Below are 22,809 nucleotides of genomic sequence, written 5' to 3'. Positions count from 1 at the left end.
ACTAGGCAGATGTGAAGAGCCCCTAAAAACCAGCGAACCAGAGCTGCAAATATCACAAAAAGATGATAACCGTAAATCAAAAAGGCTATAACTTACAACAGCACCGACTGTCCTAAGCGATCCATTAGGAAGACAACTCCACATGCTTGGATAGGGTAGGCGGGATCTTACTCTAATCTCAGGATATAATCGCCGGCCTCAACATCCTAAGAAAAACATTACTACAAACAGCTAAAAAAATAGCCAACAAAAGACCATACTCAGTCTTGGCCGATTCCAGATTCCAAGAAATACCAGAATCCGTCATAAAAGGAAAATAGAGAAAAAAAAAGAGTGATAGAGCTAGCTACAATCCAATCCATGGATGATGGATGGGATGCAAAAAAGTCTTGGATGTGACTTGCAGGCAATTAAAAAGATGATTACTTTGGCTGCTTGACTAGATGACCACTTTTATATTTTGTCCTACAGGATATTCCAGCACTGGCTATTACTAGTAGCTAAGCACTTCCTCCCGTGTTGATTTTGATGACGCTCTTTGCAGCTCCGGATAAGTATCACTTAATTGGCGGGGGTTGCTAATGCCGTGTGAACTCTCATCACCTTTCCTCGCAAGTTACCGATACGTACGCGTGTTGAATACCAAGCTCGATCCAGTCAGCAGTCGACATGGCTAACCTAGCTTCTTCTTTTTTTGAGAGAGAGAAGGCTAACCTAGCTGATCCTACTACTTCGTTGAAATTGGTACTATGTTTTTAGACAGTTAACCTTTGATGAGACACAGGCAAATGAGCAATTGGCTGATTGACTGATTGATTAGTCTGCAACAACTCTGGTATACCTAGTCTTGTAGTACTAGTACTGTTACATTTGTAGAGCAAAAAATATGAGAGAGATTCCGTGGGCACGATTTCTCTCCATCCGTGTTGCATACGCGTGATGATAAAAGTAAAAATGAATAAAGTCAAGGAACGAGACAAATGGCATCCAGCACCAATCACATAATCTAATCACCATATATAGTACTAGTACTATCTCCAATCAGCAATCAGCAGATAATCCCCCAACAACCAACACATGGATGGGCCACTCCCACAAGAAAACAATATAACATGTTGTTTGTTCCAACTTCCGCATCCATCCATTCCACCAGATACAGAGCACGCAAAGACTCTGAATCTGAACCAAGCATTCCCCTGCCCAGGACAGTCCCTACCCGAGAAAAGCTTCAGAAACAGACACCGGCAGCTCTTGCCTTGCTCAAGGCTGCTTGCTGCTATCCTGATCCTGATGCAGTTGCATGTCACACCACCACACCTCCTTTTCTCCTCCTTTTTTGTTGAAAAGCTCACACATCCACATCATGGCCAATGTCATTGCATCACCAACAAGTTACAAGTATATGCTTTTTTATTTCTTCCTCTTGTCGTACAAACAATCTTCATCATGCTCCTCCTTGCTTATGTTACATACACCAATCTAGTCTAGTTGACATGCTTCTTTGCTTATGGTATACACATACACGATGGGATAAGAATATGGGATTGGATTGGGTTGGCTAGGAGGATAGATTTGTACATGCTGCAGCTGCTTATTCCTACTGGATTATTGGCCTTTACACAGGCACCTAGTATACATGGCCTGGGAATTTATTCCTACCTGAGGAACCAGAGCTATTGATTCTAGGGAACTATTCGTTCTTGTCATCCTTGTTGCCGCCGGTTGCCGCAGGTCCATCGTCTCCATGAACTTCCTCGTGTGAGAAGTGGGACTTGAGCCCAATCCAGCACTGGTAGTAGTCGAGGTCCCGGGACGGCGACTCGAGAGCCCAACGGCACACACGGGGGATCAGTGCCGACTCGAACATGAAGGCCAGAGTGCCACTCAGCCTCGATGGCTCGTTTGCTTCGCCACCGAGCCTGCTGATTGTTGCCTCGTACGTCTTGGTGTCCGGTCCGTGCGGTGTCATGCAGTTGTGGAGGCTGGCGCCTCCGGGGAGAAAACCATCGGCTTTAGCCTGCACCACAAGTTCAGTTCAGTTCAGGGAACAACCACCATCCAACACAACTAGAACTAGTTTGATTAATAATTCACCACGGAGAATTTATGATAAGGAGGCTAGAGATTACCTCATATATCCCATAGATCAAACCCATGAACTCGCTCATGCAGTTGCGATGATAGTACGGAGGACGGAACGTGTTCTCGGCCACAAGCCATCGTGGAGGGAATATCACAAAATCAAGTAGTGCGACGCCAGGCTTATCAGTTGGAGCAGTCAGCACTGAAAATTGAGAAAACGTTAGTCACACAACATAACCCAAGAAGCAGCTAAAATGCCCCCAAACAGAATTATCTCAGTGCGAAGCAATCACCTGTGTTTACTGATGGGTCAGCGTGATCAAACAAGACGGTATTAAATGGACAGAACTTACTCAGATCGTACTGAAAGGAAATAAGATCAAGTTAGGCAAATATAGCATGTGGTGGGCACGAAGCAACCAGACAGCTATTCCTGATCAGTTATGCAGAAAACTGAAGATAATGTTTAACAGTTAAAAGTGAATCAACCAGGCACTGGCATTGCTGAAATGGCTGGTTACCTTGTAAGGGACATAATTTCCATGCCACGCTACCACATTAAACGGCGAAAAGTCCTGCGTGGCGGTGAATAGCTCACCACCATACTTCTGCACTATTACATATCCAGGGCGGTGGGCTTGCTCAAACCATGCTGTGGGAGAAAGGAAATCCCTCGCTGAAGCCAAACCATTAGCACCTGCACAACAATCACTTATTAGGCATCTTCTAAGAGCATGAGCTGCCGATCTTTCACAGTACAAAAATAAAAGGCGAAGGCACAAGAGTATTACCAATTGGGCCAAGATCAGGGAGCTGGAAGTGGGCACCAAAAATCTCGGAAACATAGCCACGCGAAGGGCCGTCAGGCAAGTCGACAGCGAATCGGAAACCTTGAGGAATGACCACAATCTCACCGGGCGGCACTAGCATCTTTCCGCATTCAGTTGTGATCAATAACTCTGGGCTTGACACCAAAACCATGGAAGATAATGAGGATAGACATTCCCATCAAAGGTAAGCATAGCTGGACAGGAGTTGCATTAAGTAAATGTTTCTATTTCTTTTAGAAATATAAAAGTATGTCAGCAATTGCACGTAACGACATAAACCGGCACAGGTGGAGCACTGAAAAGGATGCCAGAGCACAAAATTTTGGGGAACAACAGAAAGATGTGATTGTAACTGTAGTGGTAGTGGGGTCTGGTGTTAGTAACAAAAAAAATGGTGCTTTGTGTGGCTGAATTTGAGACAATTCCACTAAAATGGCTGCCAAGCGATAGGACAGCAGAGACAAGTAGAAGCCATGAACATGTTTGTCGACAGGTAAGTAACACTGAGAGTCTTAAGAGATGTGTGTAAATTGCATGGGGTGAAGCAAGAAAAACTTACTTCCCTGCTGAGGCACAATGAGGAAATCACCATCGGCATTGCAGAAGGCGCATCCATCCATAGACTTGTTGGCAGCATACCTACAACATGAGTGAGCAGTTAATGAGTCGTTCCATTTGGTCTGAACCTGGAACATGATGCCACCAGCATGAACTAAACACTGAAGCGTAAAGCCTAGTAGTAAGCTACAAGCAGCGAGGCAGATTGAGCAGTAGTACATGTGGACTGCGAATCCGTGTCGGAGGAAGGAGCTGCCGGCTCCGCAGATGGTGTAGAGGCCGTCGACGAAGTCGACATGCGGCGGGGCGCGCGGCACCTCTTGGGGCCTCCAGCGGAGCTGGGTGGGGGTGGCGACGGTGGTGGTGCGGTCGTCGAAGTCCCCGACGAGGCGGCGGTTGGGCGGGTCCCGCGGGTGGAAGGGCTCGTGGGTCACCGACGGCTTGATCCGGTACAGCCACCTGCGGTTGGTAGTGAGTAAGAATCCATGGATCTTGGAGGAGCAGGCCGGGGAGGAAGAAGGTAGGTAGGTGGGTGGGTGGGTACGTGCGGAGGTTGCGGTGGCGCGGGGTGGTGAAGGAGGTGCCGGAGAGCTGCTCGGCGTAGAGGCCGAGCGGGCAGAGCAGCGGGCTGTTCTGGCCGACTGGGAGGGAGCCCGGCACCGCCTCCGACGAGAAGCTGTTGCCCAGCCCCGACAGGTACCTGTAGGTGTCGTCCACCTCGAGCTGCGGCGGCGGTGGCCGTGGGTCGTTGGAGTTGGACATGGCGAGTGGCTGGCGAATGCGTGTAGCTCCGGGAGGCCGGCGGTGAGCGAGTGGCGAGTAAGCAAGCCGTGACTGACTCTCTCTGCTCGCCGTCGTCGTCGGCTTGTGTGTTGGAAGTGTCCGTCAGAGTTGATCTCAAACTCCCGCTGGTGCTGACTCAGCGCCCTCATCATCTACTACTAGTCTTGGAATCGCAGCCGTCCAAAATATCCAGCCAGCGGACCAGGTTGATTAGCAGCAGATTAACAACCCATTTGATGCTTCAGATCTCAATACATATATGGAGAGACTAGAGAGTCAGACTCTATTCACAATACCATACTAGTGCTAAACACTTGTACCTTAGTTAGATGTAAATACCTCTGTCATGCCTGTATATAATACAACAAACTTCAACACCCTCACTGCTGGAAATGCAGTTACAGTCAGTGACTGACTGCTGAAACACGCTGCCTATCTTTCCTGCTGAATATGTATACCTGAAACACGGTTACCTCATGAGACCTCTGTAAACAAACTGAAAATCACCAAACCTCCTAGGTTGCCAACTTGGCATCTTCAAAGCTCACAGCCAAACACCTATGCATATATACCCCTAGGATGCAAAACACTACCTGTCTTCAAGATCAGCACCCAAATACTTCCCTGCCTATTCAAATCATGAACAATACAAATAGACACTAAAATGTAATCATAACAAAAGCTGTGAATTGAAGCAAAAAACAAAAATGCACGAGGTTGTATATAGATCAGCGCTCTAATAAATAGATCTCTTTTAAGTTCATCAAAGACTATCCTTTTCGCCGCATGGATGGGGTTTTCAGACAAAGTGGATTAAACCTGTCTGGAAGCAACAGGTAACACAAGAAGATGAGAAACCAGTGAAGCAAATTATCTACCCCCACTCCTGTTTTTCCACCTACAACTACTTACTAGCAAGGGAATGCAAACACCTAGAAATCCTGTGCAGAGCTCTACCCAGCTGCTGCTCACACAAAGTGACCCAAAGTAACAAGCGCTCACCTAACGGGCACCAAGCCACCTTGCATTGCAACCTTGTGGCTGCAGCCCGCACTCTTCTCACCAGGCCTGCCCCCTCTTCATCCACATATACTAGGCATGATTTTTTGCATCCTCCATATAGATGAAAACTAGCTGACGTTCTGGTGTTGTCTACGAGAGCCATGAGGGGTTTTGCGATTGTTGTAGCAGCAGCGCTGCTGCTTGCCGGAGAGCTGCATTGCGCAAGAACAGCACCCTCACCAGCAGAGGCATCGGCAACACCATCTCCACCGCTGCCAACAGAGGCACCGCAGCCAGAAGCACCACTGCAGGCTCCTCAACCACCGCGGCGCGCAACAGCACCACCGCAGCCACGGCGACGGCCACACGGACCGCCGCACGGACGAGCCCCGCCGCCAGCGGTTCCTCGGGGGCAGGATCCACCGCTGCCACCACCACGGCCAGTGGCTCCTCCGAGGCCCAACCCTCCGTCGCCACCACGGCAGGTTGTGCCTCCACAGGAACCCGCATTGGCGGCACCACCGCCACCGCCACCCAGGGCGAGGACCAACAATTACACTGTCGGCTGCACTACACTCCTCATATTTGGGGACTCGACAGTGGATCCTGGAAACAACAACCGTCTGAGGACGACCGCCAAGGCAAACTTCCTGCCCTACGGCATCAACTTCTATGGCCGGAGGCCGACTGGACGCTTCTCGAATGGCAGGCTAGCCACCGATATGCTGGGTAACAGAGCACACTTTTCCCTCCCCTTCCACACATTTTTCTGTCTACTGTTTAGGATACCTGGCTGACAGATTTGCCGGTTGTGCAGCGGATAGGCTCCGCATACAGAGGACTGTTCCAGGCTTTCTTGACCCGACGTTGAAGCTGGGCCAGCTCAGGAAGGGTGTGAGCTTTGCGTCGGCAGGCTCTGGATACGACGATATCACTGCCAGCACATTAGTACGTCATTGACAACAATTGTTAATATTTTCTGTTAGATCACTGCATGAAAGTCATCTATTTGATAGTGATATTAGCGAATTCATGTCTTGTTATTCACATGGAAAGAATCTACCATGTAGTAGAGTTAACTTATACATATATAGTAGGCCACAAAGTCATGACTGATCATGCATCAAGGTTTATCCAAACAGCACCAAAAAGTTCAGTACTCTCTCCGGTTCATATTGATGGACTCTACTTTGTATAGATTCGTATGAATCTAGTTAAGTTTTTGGACTAGATGCATGCCTATCTAGACAAAGTTGAGTCATTTAATATGAACTGGAGGGAGTACTTGTTCCATTCACTTCATTCGTAAGGCTTACTTGGAGGGTAAATATAAAATGTAATGCTATTGAAGAAATCAAAACGAAATTGAGCTACTCATTTACGATTGCACATCAAAATGGTAACATGAGTTAAGCAGAGAAACTTCTTAGATGGTAAGCTTATGGAAAGCAACCTGTGCAAACTTAATTGGAGAGTACTCCACAATTAGTACTGTAGTAGCATAGCAAGCTAAGCTTCTTACTTACAGAGCGCGTTGCCATTTCGGAGACAATTATGGCACTTCTGGCGCTACAAGCTACTGATCCGAGCATTGCACGGACCGAGAAGAGCGGAGAGGCTTGTTAACAGGGCTACCTTCATCATAAGCGCTGGCACAAATGACATGCTTCTGAACTACATCGCATCAAACCGGTCAGCTGGTCCTATTGGCATGCTGCGTTATGAGAACAACCTGATATCACGCCTCGGCAACTATACCCAGGTACACATGAATTTGGACCAAACTAGCTAGCATCCGGCACATACAGCTTGGATGTTCTGTACTAATCAACGTTGAATGTCACATGCAGGTGATGAGAATGCTTGGAGGGAGAAGATTCTTATTTGTCGGGCTACCACCGATCGGATGTTTACCGATAGCGAGAACATTGCTTGGAAGGGGCCCAGATGGATGCGACAGCAACTTAAACCAGCTAGCGGCTTCCTTCAACTCGAGGCTGATTCAGCTATCGAATTTCATCAACTATCAACCCCGGTTAAGAAGTGCCTACATTGACACCTACACAATCATACAGGCGGCAACAGATAACCCTCAGAGTTATGGTATGCATTTCACATTTCTTTTGGACATTGGCAAGATGCAGCATTTCTTAAGCGTGATTAATCGATCTTTTCTTTTTATGTAATGACTGGATGAATGAACGGTAGGGTTGTCGGAGGTATCAAGAGGGTGCTGCGGATCAGGGATGATCGAAGTTGGTCAGACATGCAGAGGGCGAAGGACATGCCCAGATCCTAGCAAGTATCTCTACTGGGATGCCGTCCATCCAACAGAGACAACATACCAACTTATCACAAGTCTGATGCTGGACTCCATTGCTGGACTCTACAGCTAGGTGCTAAAGCTCAAAAGGATCCTCATCCTTATGTGGATCGAGCCTGTCTGTTAAGGTTGCACTAGCAGTGGGATCGTTTCTCCTTCCGTTTTTTTTTAACATCAGTGACTTGTGCTATATTCAAGTATACTGCAATATACTTGAGTTGTAAGACTAAAGTGATTTGTAGTTATCATCCTTGCTCTTGTCATCTTTGTTTTTGTCTTTATCCTTATCTTCGCTGTTAGATCGAGCCTGTCTGTTAAGGTTGCACTAGCAGTGGGATCGTTTCTCCTTCCGTTTTTTTTTAACATCAGCGACTTGTGCTATATTCAAGTATACTGCAATATACTTGAGTTGTAAGACTAAAGTGATTTGTAGTTATCATCCTTGCTCTTGTCATCTTTGTTTTTGTCTTTATCCTTATCTTCGCTGTTATCACTAGGAGCAGGATCACCAGGAGAGATGCCTCTGAAAGTGGCCTCAATCTTACTTATCCTAAACTACATCGTCTTTCCAATAGATGATAGGTTATCTAATTTATTGCTCGGGGTAGCAGATTGGTTGGCTATGTGTTTCATGGCATCAGGGCATGTTTTGTTGATGATCTTAATAAGCTTGAAGGGGGGTATACATGAGACAAGTGTTAAAGTGTGCAATTGTAAGAAACAGAGAGATTTAATTGGGTGGATCAGCATGAAGAAATTGATTCGAGAAGGCAGGTCAATTCCTTACAGTGGTTCTTGCAGATGTTCCACGTGGAGGTTACGTCGATGAAGGGGTAAGAGAGGCAGCGCCGAGGACTATAATCCTGCTATGAAATCACAAATCTTAATCAGGAAAATGGTCTGGATTTTCTCTAAATCACATCACAAATATATAGGGAAATGACAACACGAAAACAGCAACCACATAAAAGGATATGAAATGGCAGCAGGCATCAAGTATCAGGATTCATGATTGACAATCTTCTGCTACCTCGAATCGGGAGATTATACAACCTGCAGAGCCCATATATGGATATATAGAAATAATTGTCGACATTAGTAATCAGAAATCAGAAGAGCACGTCACTTGATAATCCCAGAACATTGCCATCATAACATTCGAAACTGCAACATCTTAAACAAGTTCTAGTAGGTTGGCCAATTACACGCCGCCACCAACACAAAACACACTCCATCCATAAACCCGAACAGAGATCAGACCTTCCGTTTTTTCAACAGACAAAGCCACTTGCTTAAGAGCCTTACTAATGGCGCATTCCAGGATGATAAAGTGAATCTACTGCTACCCACTGCCTCAAAATCTATGTCCACAGTCAGAGAGAGCCGGTCCGACACACAGCTCAATAACGCTCCTCCTGCTTCATATTCGCCTTCTCCGGCTTCACATTTGCCTTCTCCGCCTTCTTCGGCTTCTCTGGCACCACGTTCACCAGCTCGTACTCCACCTTCGATACGTTGTTGTCCTCATTCACCTTGAAGCCAGCAGGCTCCTCGATCACCTCAATCAGGCCCCACTTGTCCACCGCCAGCCTCATCGTATCCTTGAACATGTCGATCCTGGCATTGCGGAAGATCACTGTGTTCCCTGGCTTCACCATCTCAACTGTTGACAGGAAAATGCCACTCGTTAGATTAGCCTGTGTGCTGCAACTTTGTAAGCAGAGCATTACTATAGACAAGATGTTATTCATATAACTTAAATGAAACTAAAATCAGATGAATAAAACATTAACATGTGTGAACTAAACATGCAGGGATAACAGATTATGTAGTATGGTTTCTATATCAAGAAGTGACAAGCGTATAAACACACATCATCCAGCAGACTTAAATAACCAGCTTATGGGCGTCCACTATTATTCCCTAATCAACCACAGATGCACAACATCATCCACAGTTTCACTTGGATCAAGCCTGGAGCATATGCATATATGAATCTTACTTTGGAAAATGAGTTAACTTGTCACATGCATCTACCTCCAGCATAAACGACAAATTTACAGATGTTTCAACACGACAGGCAAACCTATCTTGCTTAGGTACATATATATCCTAATGGACACATCTCACATTCAAGTTATTAGTGCATATTATGTATAAAAAATAACATGGCAGTAAAGTGAGGCTGTATGATGACTATAACAGAAAATAAAATGCTGATACAGGTAGCTGCAGCTTAAGTGAATTGATCTTGTGCATGACCCTTCAAATCATATATATGCAGCAAGTGAGCTTTCTGCAATGGATGCTAAACCATTTTCCAAAGGGAGAGCTACCAGCATTAGTGTTACAGAAAACCAAACAATGACGATTAATACCATGGTAACTGTAACTGATCCCCCCAACAGCTGATGAACAACAATGTAAGCCACACGCCCTTTAAATCATGTACGCACGACTAGCGTGATAATTACTACTAGTAAACATGTATCCAAATTAGTTGTGCAAATTGCACATGGTCACTGTAACAGAAGATATAACGCTGATATGGCAACTGCAGTGTAAGTGAATTCGTCTTGCGCGTGTCCCTTTGAATTTATGCAACAGGTCAATTTCCCCCCAGTGCGAAACAGAAACTGAAACCCCAACAGTTGATGAGAAACAAGCATAAACAACAGAGCAAGCTACATGTCCCTTGAAATCATACGCACACAATCCAAGCTCAAGGATTTATCCAAAGCAAATGCAAGACTTTTAAAGCTTTCGTACCCCAAATGCAGGACCCAAATACATCGGTACCAACACTAGCCGCATGTAACAGGAAATCAAATGATGACTGTACCCATCCACTCTAACTGCAAGCAATTGTGTCGATCTCCCCAACAGTCCATAGATCAAGAAGAAGCATGTACAGGACAATGCAGCAGCTAGCAGCGACGGAGAAGCAGATCTAACAAAACCATCGGCCATGGACTAGCGAAGTAAACTTGATCTAGGACGCGTCGATCTTGGAACAAACTGATACGTGGCGGCCGGAATAAACGGGCACGTACGGGCACGTCAAAAAGGCAGATTGGTTCATGGGACCAATCGAGCGCGCGGGCACCTGTAGATGGATGGGAGGGGAAAGTAGGGCGGGGCACATACTCTGGTGGTTGCGGGCGGTGAAGAGGACGGTGCCGGTGTGGTCCCCGACGAGGCACTCGGCGACCTGGGTGCGGCGGAAGGAGGTGAGGTTGGGGAGGGGCTTGTCGAGGACGGTGCGGGCGGAGAGGACGCGGGCGACGAGGTTGTTGCCCTCCGTCATGGGCTCGAGCTTGTCGACGGTGGTGAAGACGGGCTTGCGCAGCTTCACGGGGCCGGCGCCCGCGGCGGGGACGGGGGCGGCGGGACGGGGGCCGGTGCTGCTGCTGCCGGGCTGCGGCGCGGGGCCGGAGGCGGGTGCGCGGCGGTTGGAGGTAGGGCGCCTGGTGGTCGACATCGCCGGAACCCTAAACCCTAGAGATTCCGTCTCTGGCGGTGGCGGAGGTGGTGGTGGTGGTGGCTGTTACCTTGCTCTCGTCTCGTCTCGTATATAAAAGAAAGAAAGGAAGACGAAGAAAAGGGGGAGGGGAAGGGACGAACCGTAACGTGGGCACCAGAAACTGTTACACAACACGGCCTGCCGTGCTGGACCAGGCCCGAGTTTTGCTTTGTGACTGGGCTGGGCTGTCGTGGCGTAATCAGATCAGATCCAGTGGGCCGGCCCGATTAAAGCTCAAAGTATCTTCCGCGCTGGCTTCTCCCACGGGCCCGCTGCGCAAGGCCGGTTTCGAGCACATCACTTCAGCGATCTTCGCTTCCGCTTCTATGCAGCCTTCGCCATCAATAGCGTCGTCTCGTCTTCTACACGCGCATAAGGCCTAGCGGCCGGCTGTCTTCCTCTTGCGTGAGATAGACGGCGACGGGTTCCCTCCCATCTCCACCAGCCATAGCATGAGTCTCATCTCCTTCATGCCGCTCCGGCGGTGTGAGGGAAGGGACCTTGATGCACGTCTTCACAAAGTTTTCACATCTTGTTTACTCATATAACTTAATTTTCTATTAATGAAACGAGGTCCCTAGTGTCGGCTCCTACATCACCCGTTCGTGAAACGTGCCTCGATAAACTGTCCATCACTCCCACCCTAGTGCCAATCCATAGGGAGTGGCTTCGAAGTGTCGGATACGTCTAGAAGGTGGCACCGTGTAGGATAACAACATGTGGCTACCACATGGTAGCAACCCACGCATTATCCACCCCTCATATTGCATCTCTCGTGTTGCCACCACCCCCGCCCCTCGTTTCAATGGGGAGAGTTCGATGGTGACTTCCCAACAACGACGCAAACCCTCACACGGTTCGACTGTCACTCTCGCCATTGTTTCGAAGGCGCCGATGGTACCTGGATCTGGTCGTTGGCAACTCAATGCCACCGCTGCTTGTGCATGCCATTCTAGCATCTTCCTCTATACCATCTGGACCGGCTAGCAACTCTTTTTTGATGGTCGATGCTTGTCGACTCGCCGGACACACAACTCCGACCGAGACACCTCATACCTTCCTCACACACAAGGTGTTCAACTGTTTGCCTTGGTATGTTCTCCATCTAGATATTTGTCTATGTAATTTAGACAATATAGTGTTTGTTCGATTGGTTCATTTTTTATTATTAGACTATACATGATGATAATAAGTTGACTATCCAATATCCGATGCAAGAGGAGGAACCCAATGTTTTCGATGATGACAAGCACTTGATGATTATCTCTTGTCTTCTATGTTAATAAGCGCAATTGAATGGCCCTCCCTGGCATAGAGGTTTGAGAGGTCATTAATTCTTGTGTTATCAACTTATCATGCACAACATGATTATCGAAAGTAAGCGCTACTCCAGTGATTTATGATTAGCCGTATGACGGGTAGAATCCTCTTGTTGGCCAAGTTGATTACCATGTTGTTATCCACGACGAATGCATTACTATGTATCGAAAACAATCCGTAGGCGTGGGCCCTCTGTGGTAGGTTCTTGAACTCCCTCGTCGGAAGGATATGTCCAGTTAATGTTGATGGTGCCCTATTTACCTTGTCAGGTATTGTGATGCAGGGGCGTGTGTGTTGCGGCGTGCAACAACAACCTTGATTGAGGAGATCACATTAGGAGAGAGTTAGTTGAAACCTATGAAGTAAGAATGGCTCTTTCATTTGGTAGATATGAAGGCTTGGATAATATCTAGCTAGTGACTGTATGTCGATGATACACACATAAATATAAATCCTTGGATCGACTAGGAGTTTGATTTGGCGGTCAGAAAAATCATCCTAGCGTCCCTAAAATCATAACACATCACACGTTTTTTATTTGAAACCGTTGCGGGCGACCTATGTTCCTCATCAGAACACGCACGCACACCCGTTGCGATAGTTTGTAGACGACGCAAGGAGCAATGAGAGTGAGGAAGTGTGTTGTTGAATGGCAAGTGGTGGCTAAAAGGATGAGAAAGCTCGTGTCATTGCAGAACGGCATTGTGCCGGTGCATGATAGCTCCGACCATCAATAGCTCAACAGAAGTTGGACGTCTTGCGAGGCACGATGGATTAAGATGTTCCTACAACTTCCAAGTTACTTTTCTTTTAGCTTTACTTTTTTTTTTGGTAATTGTTATGACGAATATGAATGTATCTGGACATTGAGTCTGCAAAGAATGACAATTTGCGGAGAAGAAAGGGGAAATTTGAGATACGGTGCAGGGTTACGGATTGGAAAACGCTCACGTTCCCCCGGGGGAACAGCTCTCTAATCCTCCCACCTGAGACTCGTTGGATCGTTTCCATCGAACCGTTCACGTTGCGCCACATCATCGTGTTATACGAGCGCCGGACCGCGTCTCTCCCGACCGCGCCGCACCCGACCGCCCTCATTATTGCGCCTCTCCGCGAGCCCTTAATCACGCTCTCGCGCGAGGTGGCGGAGGAAGCGAGCGGTGCTGTGGAGCGTGCTGGGAGATTCAACCGCCGCCGACGACGATTCAACCGCCGCCGACGACGATTTCCCTCCGCTCACTGGAGAACGGCGGCGCCAAGCTTTGTAGTAGAGGTTCGTCGTCCTCTCGTGCTCCTCTCATGGAACCCTAGACCCCATTCCCCGCCATTCGCTCGATTTCTCAACCCCTAGCTATGTAGGTTCATCAACGCCGATCTCCTCCTCCGCGTCGGGTTCTTCTTCGTTGCCGATCTCTTCGGGTGAGTAGCTTCCCTTCTCATCTCTTGTTCCTTTCTGCTGCTTATGGATGTCCTCCTGCTTGATTTGAAGCATGTTTCCCCCCACCCCCTCCCCCTCACTAATGGAATTTCCTTCCTATTTCTGGCATTTTTGGCATAGTATTGAAGGTAGAAGGCGCCATGATCTATTGGTAGACAAGGAAGGAAGAAACTTCCACTTTTGCTACAGATGGATGTGAGTATTTCCACTGAAATATCAGGATGTACTAGCAGATGTTCCTTTTATTCTACCAGCAGATGTTCATGTGTTTGTTAGTTATTTGTTTATGTAGTATTTTATAGTGTGCTCATGGATCCATTGCAGCATTTTTGTGTTTGTTTATGGTAGTTTGTACCAAACTTTTGTTCCTTTGTGTTTATATCTGTCCATGTCCATGTGCATCATTTTTTGGTAAATGTATGTGTATTGCTACATTATTCCATTTTTTTGCTTCATTTGTTTTTTGATATACCACTTATTTTTTGTTCATTTTTTGTTGTTTCAGGTTTCCAAAAAAGCTGGGAAGCAACCTATGCCTAGTGCAGAGGATCAAGCTAAGTGGACTTCGAAAGACCGTTTTGCTGTGAAGCGTCTGCGTGGTGTTGCAGATGAGTTGAAGCCTGAGAAAAGAGCTGTTATTGAGCAGAAGAGTGCCTTTAGTTCATTACTAAATGTTGCACCATTCAACATACCGAATGAGCTCATAGACTATGTTGCGCAACATATCACACCGTCTCTCCATGAGTTCAGAGTTGGGAAGAAGCGGATTGTTTTCACCAGAGATATGATTACCTAGGTGTTTGGTATACGCTCAGGGCAAACCCCAGTTGTTGAACTCAAAAAGTTTGAACAAAGTGCCCTTCGAGATGTTTACAGGGGTTCTAATCCTAGACCTGACATTCCTACCACCATCAAGGTCCTGAAAGGTTGTGAAGATACTGATGAGGATACTATAGTTAGGTCCTGGGACCTCCTATGTATGGCTACTGTTGTTGATCCGAAGAGTGATGGCGTGTATTTCACACGTTCGTTGGGCAACCCCAAGAGGAAGGTATGATGCGCACAGCAGCAAGTTTTCCCTCAGAAAGAAACCAAGGTTTATCGAACCAGGAGGAGCCAAGAAGCACGTTGAAGGTTGATGGCGGCGGGATGTAGTGCGGCGCAACACCGGAGATTCCGGCGCCAACGTGGAACCTGCACAACACAACCAAAGTACTTTGCCCCAACGAAACGAGTGAGGTTGTCAATCTCACCGGCTTGCTGTAACAAAGGATTAACCGTATTGTGTGGAAAATGATTGTTTGCAGAGAAAATAGTAAAAACAAGTATTGCAACAGATTTGTATTTCAAGTATTAAAGAATGGACCGGGGTCCACAGTTCACTAGAGGTGTCTCTCCCATAAGATAAAAGCATGTTGGGTGAACAAATTACAGTCGGGCAATTGACAAATAGAGAGGGCATAACAATGCACATACATGACATGATAAGTATAGTGAGATTTAATTGGGCATTACGACAAAGTACATAGACCGCCATCCAACTGCATCTATGCCTAAAAAGTCCACCTTCAGGTTATCATCCGAACCCCCTCCAGTATTAAGTTGCTAAACAACAGATAATTGCATTAAGTATGGTGCGTAATGTAATCAACAACTACATCCTCGGACATAGCGCCAATGTTTTATCCCTAGTGGCAACAGCACAACACAACCTTAGAACTTTCTGTCACTGTCCCAGGTGTCAATGCAGGCATGAACCCACTATCGAGCATAAGTACTCCCTCTTGGAGTTAAAAGTAAAAACTTGGCCAGAGCCTCTACTAGAAACGGAGAGCATGCAAGATCATAAACAACACATGTATAATAACTTGATAATTAACATGACATGGTATTCTCTATCCATCGGATCCCGACAAACACAACATATAGAATTACGGATAGATGATCTTGATCATGTTAGGCAGCTCACAAGATCCAACAATGAAGCACAATGAGGAGAAGACAACCATCTAGCTACTGCTATGGACCCATAGTCCAGGGGTGAACTACTCACTCATCACTCCGGAGGCGACCATGGCGGTGTAGAGTCCTCCGGGAGATGAATCCCCTCTCCGGCAGGGTGCCGGAGGAGATCTCCGGAATCCCCCGAGATGGGATCGGCGGCGACGGCGTCTCGCAAGGTTTTCCGTATCGTGGTTTTTCGCATCGTGGTTTTCGCGACGGAGGCTTTAAGTAGGCGGAAGGGCGAGTCGGGGGGCTAACGAGGGCCCACACTATAGGTCGGCGCGGCCAAGGCCCGGGCCGCGCCGCCCTATAGTCCGGCCACCTCGTGGCCCCACTTCGTGTGTTCTTCGGTCTTCTGGAAGCTCCGTGGAAAAATAGGGCCCCGGGTCTTCGTTTCGTCCAATTCCGAGAATATTTCGTTACTAGGATTTCTGAAACCAAAAACAGCAGAAAACAGGAACTGGCACTTCGGCATCTTGTTAATAGGTTAGTTCCATAAAATGCACGAATATGACATAAAGTGTGCATAAAACATGTAGGTATCATCAATAATATGGCATAGAACATAAGAAATTATCGACACGTCGGAGACGTATCAAGAATCCCCAAGCTTAGTTCTGCTCGTCCCGAGCAGGTAAAACGATAACAAGGATAATTTCTGAAGTGATATGCCATCATAACCTTGATCATACTATTTGTAAACATATGTAGTGGATGCAGCGATCAAAACAATGGTGATGACATGAGTAAACAGGTGAATCATATAGCAAAGACTTTTCATGAATAGTACTTCAAGACAAGTATTAATAAGTCTTGCATAAGAGTTAACTCATAAAGCAATAAATCAAAGTAAAGGTATTGAAGCAACACAAAGGAAGATTAAGTTTCAGCGGTTGCTTTCAACTTGTAACATGTATATCTCATGGATAATAGTCAACATAGAGCAATATAACAAGTACAATATGCAAGTATGTAGGAATCAATGCACAGTTCACACAAGTGTTTGCTTCTTGAGGTGGAGAGAAATAGGTAAACTGACTCAACATAAAAGTAAAGAGAATGGTCCTTCAAAGAGGAAAGCATCGATTGCTATATTTGTGCTAGAGCTTTTATTTTGAAAACATGAAACAATTTTGTCAACGGTAGTAATAAAGCATATGAGTTATGAAAGTTATATCTTACAAGTTGCAAGTCTCATGCATAGTATACTAATAGTGCCCGCACCTTGTCCTAATTAACTTGGACTACCGGATCTTTGCAATGCACATGTTTTGACCAAGTGTCACAATGGGGTACCTCCATGCCGCCTGTACAAAGGTCTAAGGAGAAAGCTCGCATTTTGGATTTCTCGCTTTTGATTATTCTCAACTTAGACATCCATACCGGGACAACATGGACAACAGATAATGGACTCCTCTTTAATGCATAAGCATGTGGCAACAATTTTTATTCTCATATGAGATTGAGGATATATGTCCAAACTGAAACTTCCACCATGAATCATGGCTTTAGTTAGCGGCCCAAAGTTCTTCTCTAACAACATGCATGCTCCAACCATGAAGGTGGTAGATCTCTCTTGCTTCAGACAAGACGGACATGCATAGCAACTCACATGATATCCAACAAAGAATAGTTGATGGCGTCCCCATAAACATGGTTATCGCTCAACAAGCAACTTAATAAGAGATAAAGTGCATAAGTACATATTCAATACCACAATAGTTTTTAAGCTATTTGTCCCATGAGCTATATATTGCAAAGGTGAATGATGGAATTTTAAAGGTAGCACTCAAGCAATTTACTTTGGAATGGCGGATAAATACCATGTAGTAGGTAGGTATGGTGGACACAAATGGCATAGTGGTTGGCTCAAGGATTTTGGATGCATGAGAAGTATTCCCTCTCGATACAAGGTTTAGGCTAGCAAGGTTATTTGAAACAAACACAAGGATGAACGGTACAGCAAAACTCACATAAAAGACATATGGTAAACATTATAAGACTCCATACCGTCTTCCTTGTTGTTCAAAACTCAATACTAGATGTTATCTAGACTCTAGAGAAACCAAATATGCAAACCAAATTAGCAAGCTCTAAGTATTTCTTCATTAATGGGTGCAAAGTATATGATGCAAGAGCTTAAACATGAGCACAAAAATTGCCAAGTATCAAATTATCCAAGACATTTTAGAGTTACTACATGTATCATTTTCCAATTCCAACCATATAACAATTTAACGAAGAAGAAACTTCGCCATGAATACTATGAGTAGAGCCTAAGGACATATTTGTCCATATGCAACAGCGGAGCGTGTCTCTCTCCCATAAAGTGAATGCTAGGATCCATTTTATTCAAACAAAACAAAAAAAACAAAAACAAACCGACGCTCCAAGCAAAGTACATAAGATGTGGCCGAATAAAAATATAGTTTCAGGGGAAGAACCTGATAATGTTGTTGATGAAGAAGGGGATGCCTTGGGCATCCCCAAGCTTAGACGCTTGAGTCTTCTTAATATATGCAGGGGTGAACCACCGGGGCATCCCCAAGCTTAGAGCTTTCACTCTCCTTGATCATATTGCATCATACTCTTCTCTTGATCCTTGAAAACTTCCTCCACACCAAACTCGAAACAACTCATTAGAGGGTTAGTGCATAATAAAAATTCACATGTTCAGAGGTGACACAATCATTCTTAACACTTCTGGACATTGCATAAAGCTACTGGACATTAATGGATCAAAGAAATTCATCCAACATAGCAAAAGAGGCAATGCGAAATAAAAGACAGAATCTGTCAAAACAGAACAGTCCGTAAAGATGGATTTTATTAGGCCACCAGACTTGCTCAAACGAAAATGCTCAAATTGAATGAAAGTTGCGTACATATCTGAGGATCATGCTCGTAAATTGGCGTAATTTTCTGAGCTACCTACAGGGAGATAGACCCAGATTCGTGACAAAGCAAAGAATTCTGGAACTGCGCAGTAATCCAAATCTAGTACTTACTTTTCTATCAAAGACTTTACTTGGCACAACAAAACTTAAAACTAAGATAAGGAGAGGTTGCTACAGTAGTAAACAACTTCCAAGACACAAATATAAAACAAAGTACTGTAGTAAAAACATGGGTTGTCTCCCATAAGCGCTTTTCTTTAACGCCTTTCAGCTAGGCGCGAAAGTGTATCTCAAGTAACATCGAAAGATGAAGCATCAACATCATAATTTGTTCTAATGATAGAATCATAAGGTACCTTCATTCTCTTTCTAGGGAAGTGTTCCATACCTTTCTTGAGAGGAAATTGATATTTAATATTACCTTCCTTCATATCAATAGTGGCACCAACGGTTCGAAGAAAAGGTCTTCCCAATATAATGGGGCAAGATGCATTGCATTCAATATCCAAGACAACAAAATCAACGGGGACAAGGTTATTATTAACCATAATATGAACATTATCAACTTTCCCCAAAGGTTTCTTTTTAGCATTATCAGCGAGATTAACATCCAAATAACAATTTTTTCAATGGTGGCAAGTCAAGCATATCATAGACTTTTTTAGGCATAACAGAAATACTTGCACCAAGATCACATAAGGCATTACAATCAAAATCTTTGACTCTCGTTTTAATGATGGGCTCCCAACCATCCTCTAGCTTTCTAGGAATAGAAGTTTCAAGTTTTAGTTTCTCTTCTCTAGCTTTTATGAGAGCATTTGTAATATGTTTTGTGAAAGCCAAATTTATAGCGCTAGCATTGGGACTTTTAGCAAGTTTTTGTAAGAACTTTATAACTTCAGAGATATGGCAATCATCAAAATCTAAATCATTACAATCTAAAGCAATGGGATTATCATCCCCAAGGTTGGAAAAAATTTCAGCAGTTTTATCACAGGCAGTTTCAGCAGTTTTAGCAGTTTCAGGTAATTTTGCGCGCTTTGCACTAGGAGTAGAAGCATTGCCAACACCAATTATTTTACCATTGATAGTAGGAGGTGCAGCAACATATGAAGAATCAACATTACTTGTGGTGGTAATAGTCCAAACTTTAGCTACATTTTCTTTTTTAGCTAGTTTTTCATTTTCTTCTCTATCCCACCTAGCACGCAGTTCAGCCATTAATCTTATATTCTCATTAATTCTAACTTGGATGGCATTTGCTGTAGTAACAATTTTATTTTCAATATCCCTATTAGGCATAACTTTCGATTTCAAAAGATCAACATCGGAGGCAAGACTATCAACTCTAGAAACAAGAATATCAATTTTATTGAGCTTTTCCTCAACAGATTTGTTAAAGGCAGTTTGTGTACTAATAAATTCTTTAAGCATGGCTTCAAGTCCAGGGGTGTATTCCTATTATTGTTGTAAGAATTCCCATAAGAATTAGCATAACCGTTACCATTATTATAAGGATATGGCCTATAGTTATTACTAGAATTGTTCGATAAGCATTGTTGTTGAAATTATTATTTTTAATGAAGTTCACATCAACATGTTCTTCTTGAGCAACCAATGAAGCTAATGGAACATTATTAGGATCAACATTAGTCCTATCATTCGCAAGCATAGACATAATAGCATCAACCTTATCATTCAAGGAAGAGGATTCTTCAACAGAATTTACCTTCTTACCTTGTGGAGCTCTTTCCGTGTGCCATTCAGAGTAATTAACCATCATATTATCAAGGAGCTTTGTTGCTTCACCAAGAGTGATGGACATAAAGGTACCTCCAAGCAGCTGAATCCAATAAATTCCGCGAAGAAAAATTTAGTCCCGCATAGAAGGTTTGGATGATCATCCAAGTAGTCAGTCCATGGGTTGGGCAATTTTTAACCAAAGATTTCATTCTTTCCCAAGCTTGAGCAACATGTTCATTATCCAATTGTTTAAAATTCATTATGCTACTCCTCAAAGATATAATTTTAGCAGGGGGATAATATCTACCAATAAAAGCATCCTTGCATTTAGTCCAGGAATCAATACTATTCTTAGGCAGTAGATAGCAACCAATCTTTAGCTCTTCCTCTTAATGAGAAAGGAAACAATTTTAATTTTATAATGTCACCATCTACATCTTTATATTTTTGCATTTCACATAGTTCAACAAAATTATTGAGATGGGCAGCAAGCATCATCGTAACTAACACTGCAAAATTGCTCTCGCATAACAAGATTAAGTAAAGCAGGTTTAATTTCAAAGAATTATGCGGTAGTAGCAGGTGGAGCAATAGGTGTGCATAAGAAATCATTATTATTTGTGCTAGTGAAGTCACACAACTTAGTATTTTCAGGGGTAGCCATTTTAGCAATAGTAAATAAAGCAAACTAGATAAAGTAAATGCAAGTAAACTAATTTTTTTGTGTTTTTGATATAGCAAACAAGATAGCAAATAAAGTAAAGCTAGCAACTAATTTTTTTGTGTTTTGATATAAGTGCAGCAAACAAAGTAGTAAATAGAATAAAGCAAGACAAAAACAAAGTAAAGAGATTGAGAAGTGGAGACTCCCTTGCAGCGTGTCTTGATCTCCCCGGCAACGGCGCCGAAAAAGAGCTTGATGGCGTGTATTTCACACGTTCGTTGGGCAACCCCAAGAGGAAGGTATGATGCGCACAGCAGCAAGTTTTCCCTCAGAAAGAAACCAAGGTTTATCGAACCAGGAGGAGCCAAGAAGCACGTTGAAGGTTGATGGCGGCGGGATGTAGTGCGGCGCAACACCAGAGATTCCGGCGCCAACGTGGAACCTGCACAACACAACCAAAGTACTTTGCCCCAACGAAACAGTGAGGTTGTCAATCTCACCGGCTTGCTGTAACAAAGGATTAACCGTATTGTGTGGAAAATGATTGTTTGCAGAGAAAATAGTAAAAACAAGTATTGCAGCAGATTTGTATTTCAGTATTAAAGAATGGACCGGGGTCCACAGTTCACTAGAGGTGTCTCTCCCATAAGATAAAAGCATGTTGGGTGAACAAATTACAGTCGGGCAATTGACAAATAGAGAGGGCATAACAATGCACATACATGACATGATAAGTATAGTGAGATTTAATTGGGCATTACGACAAAGTACATAGACCGCCATCCAACGGCATCTATGCCTAAAAAGTCCACCTTCAGGTTATCATCCGAACCCCCTCCAGTATTAAGTTGCTAAACAACAGACAATTGCATTAAGTATGGTGCGTAATGTAATCAACAACTACATCCTCGGACATAGCGCCAATGTTTTATCCCTAGTGGCAACAAGACAACACAACCTTAGAACTTTCGTCACTCGTCCTGGTGTCAATGCAGGCATGAACCCACTATCGAGCATAAGTACTCCCTCTTGGAGTTAAAAGTAAAAACTTGGCCAGAGCCTCTACTAGAAACGGAGAGCATGCAAGATCATAAACAACACATGTATAATAACTTGATAATTAACATGACATGGTATTCTCTATCCATCGGATCCCGACAAACACAACATATAGAATTACGGATAGATGATCTTGATCATGTTAGGCAGCTCACAAGATCCAACAATGAAGCACAATGAGGAGAAGACAACCATCTAGCTACCGCTATGGACCCATAGTCCAGGGGTGAACTACTCACTCATCACTCCGGAGGCGACCATGGCGGTGTAGAGTCCTCCGGGAGATGAATCCCCTCTCCGGCAGGGTGCCGGAGGAGATCTCCAGAATCCCCCGAGATGGGATCGGCGGCGACGGCGTCTCAGTAAGGTTTTCCGTATCGTGGTTTTTCGCATCAGGGTTTTCGCGACGGAGGCTTTAAGTAGGCGGAAGGGCAGAGTCGGGGGGCTAACGAGGGGCCCACACTATAGGTCGGCGCGGCCAAGGCCTGGGCCGCGCTGCCCTATAGTCTGGCCACCTCGTGGCCCCACTTCGTGTGTTCTTCGGTCTTCTGGAAGCTCCGTGGAAAAATAGGGCCCTGGGTCT

At 44.8% G+C, this 22,809-nt stretch overlaps 3 protein-coding genes across 3 annotated transcripts; 1 reads left to right on the top strand and 2 right to left on the bottom strand.

The window, feature by feature from the left end:
- Window positions 1–1,392: 1,392 nt before the first annotated feature.
- LOC124684969 (homogentisate 1,2-dioxygenase-like) lies at window positions 1,393–4,251 on the bottom strand. The gene is made up of 8 exons (XM_047219232.1): window positions 4,015–4,251; window positions 3,690–3,929; window positions 3,472–3,551; window positions 2,874–3,041; window positions 2,604–2,779; window positions 2,376–2,445; window positions 2,130–2,284; window positions 1,393–2,017 (listed from the first exon to the last, which is right to left on the bottom strand). Exons 1-8 carry the CDS (start codon window positions 4,230–4,232, stop codon window positions 1,691–1,693), a joined length of 1,434 nt encoding a protein of 477 aa, XP_047075188.1. The 5' UTR covers window positions 4,233–4,251; the 3' UTR covers window positions 1,393–1,690.
- A 1,165-nt stretch (window positions 4,252–5,416) lies between these two features.
- On the top strand, window positions 5,417–7,651 carry LOC124704456 (GDSL esterase/lipase At5g45950-like). The gene is made up of 5 exons (XM_047236714.1): window positions 5,417–5,984; window positions 6,073–6,203; window positions 6,784–7,017; window positions 7,106–7,358; window positions 7,464–7,651. Exons 1-5 carry the CDS (start codon window positions 5,417–5,419, stop codon window positions 7,649–7,651), a joined length of 1,374 nt encoding a protein of 457 aa, XP_047092670.1.
- A 1,079-nt stretch (window positions 7,652–8,730) lies between these two features.
- Window positions 8,731–11,059, bottom strand: LOC124684968 (uncharacterized protein At4g28440-like). The gene is made up of 2 exons (XM_047219231.1): window positions 10,726–11,059; window positions 8,731–9,241 (listed from the first exon to the last, which is right to left on the bottom strand). The coding sequence occupies exons 1-2, from the start codon at window positions 11,057–11,059 to the stop codon at window positions 8,979–8,981; spliced, it is 597 nt and encodes a 198-aa protein (XP_047075187.1). The 3' UTR covers window positions 8,731–8,978.
- Between the last annotated feature and the right edge of the window lie 11,750 nt (window positions 11,060–22,809).

The sequence above is a fragment of the Lolium rigidum genome, chromosome 1 (assembly GCF_022539505.1).
Source record: "Lolium rigidum isolate FL_2022 chromosome 1, APGP_CSIRO_Lrig_0.1, whole genome shotgun sequence".
NCBI lineage: Eukaryota > Viridiplantae > Streptophyta > Magnoliopsida > Poales > Poaceae > Lolium > Lolium rigidum.
Note: the sequence above shows the minus strand (reverse complement) of the source record. Positions and strands in the feature narration are given on the sequence as shown.

Excerpts from the sequence above, each read along its gene's own strand:
- LOC124684969 (XM_047219232.1), bottom strand. The coding sequence starts at position 4,232 with ATGTCCAACTCCAACGACCCACGGCCACCGCCGCCGCAGCTCGAGGTG. Across the intron at positions 3,930-4,014 it reads CGCCACCGCAACCTCCGCAC|GTGGCTGTACCGGATCAAGC; the intron begins GTACCCACCCAC and ends TACCAACCGCAG. Across the intron at positions 2,285-2,375 it reads TGACCCATCAGTAAACACAG|TGCTGACTGCTCCAACTGAT; the intron begins GTGATTGCTTCG and ends CTCAATTTTCAG.
- LOC124684968 (XM_047219231.1), bottom strand. The coding sequence starts at position 11,059 with ATGTCGACCACCAGGCGCCCTACCTCCAACCGCCGCGCACCCGCCTCC. Across the intron at positions 9,242-10,725 it reads CACCGCCCGCAACCACCAGA|TTGAGATGGTGAAGCCAGGG; the intron begins GTATGTGCCCCG and ends TCCTGTCAACAG.
- LOC124704456 (XM_047236714.1), top strand. The coding sequence starts at position 5,417 with ATGAGGGGTTTTGCGATTGTTGTAGCAGCAGCGCTGCTGCTTGCCGGA. Across the intron at positions 5,985-6,072 it reads GCTAGCCACCGATATGCTGG|CGGATAGGCTCCGCATACAG; the intron begins GTAACAGAGCAC and ends CCGGTTGTGCAG. Across the intron at positions 7,018-7,105 it reads GCCTCGGCAACTATACCCAG|GTGATGAGAATGCTTGGAGG; the intron begins GTACACATGAAT and ends TGTCACATGCAG.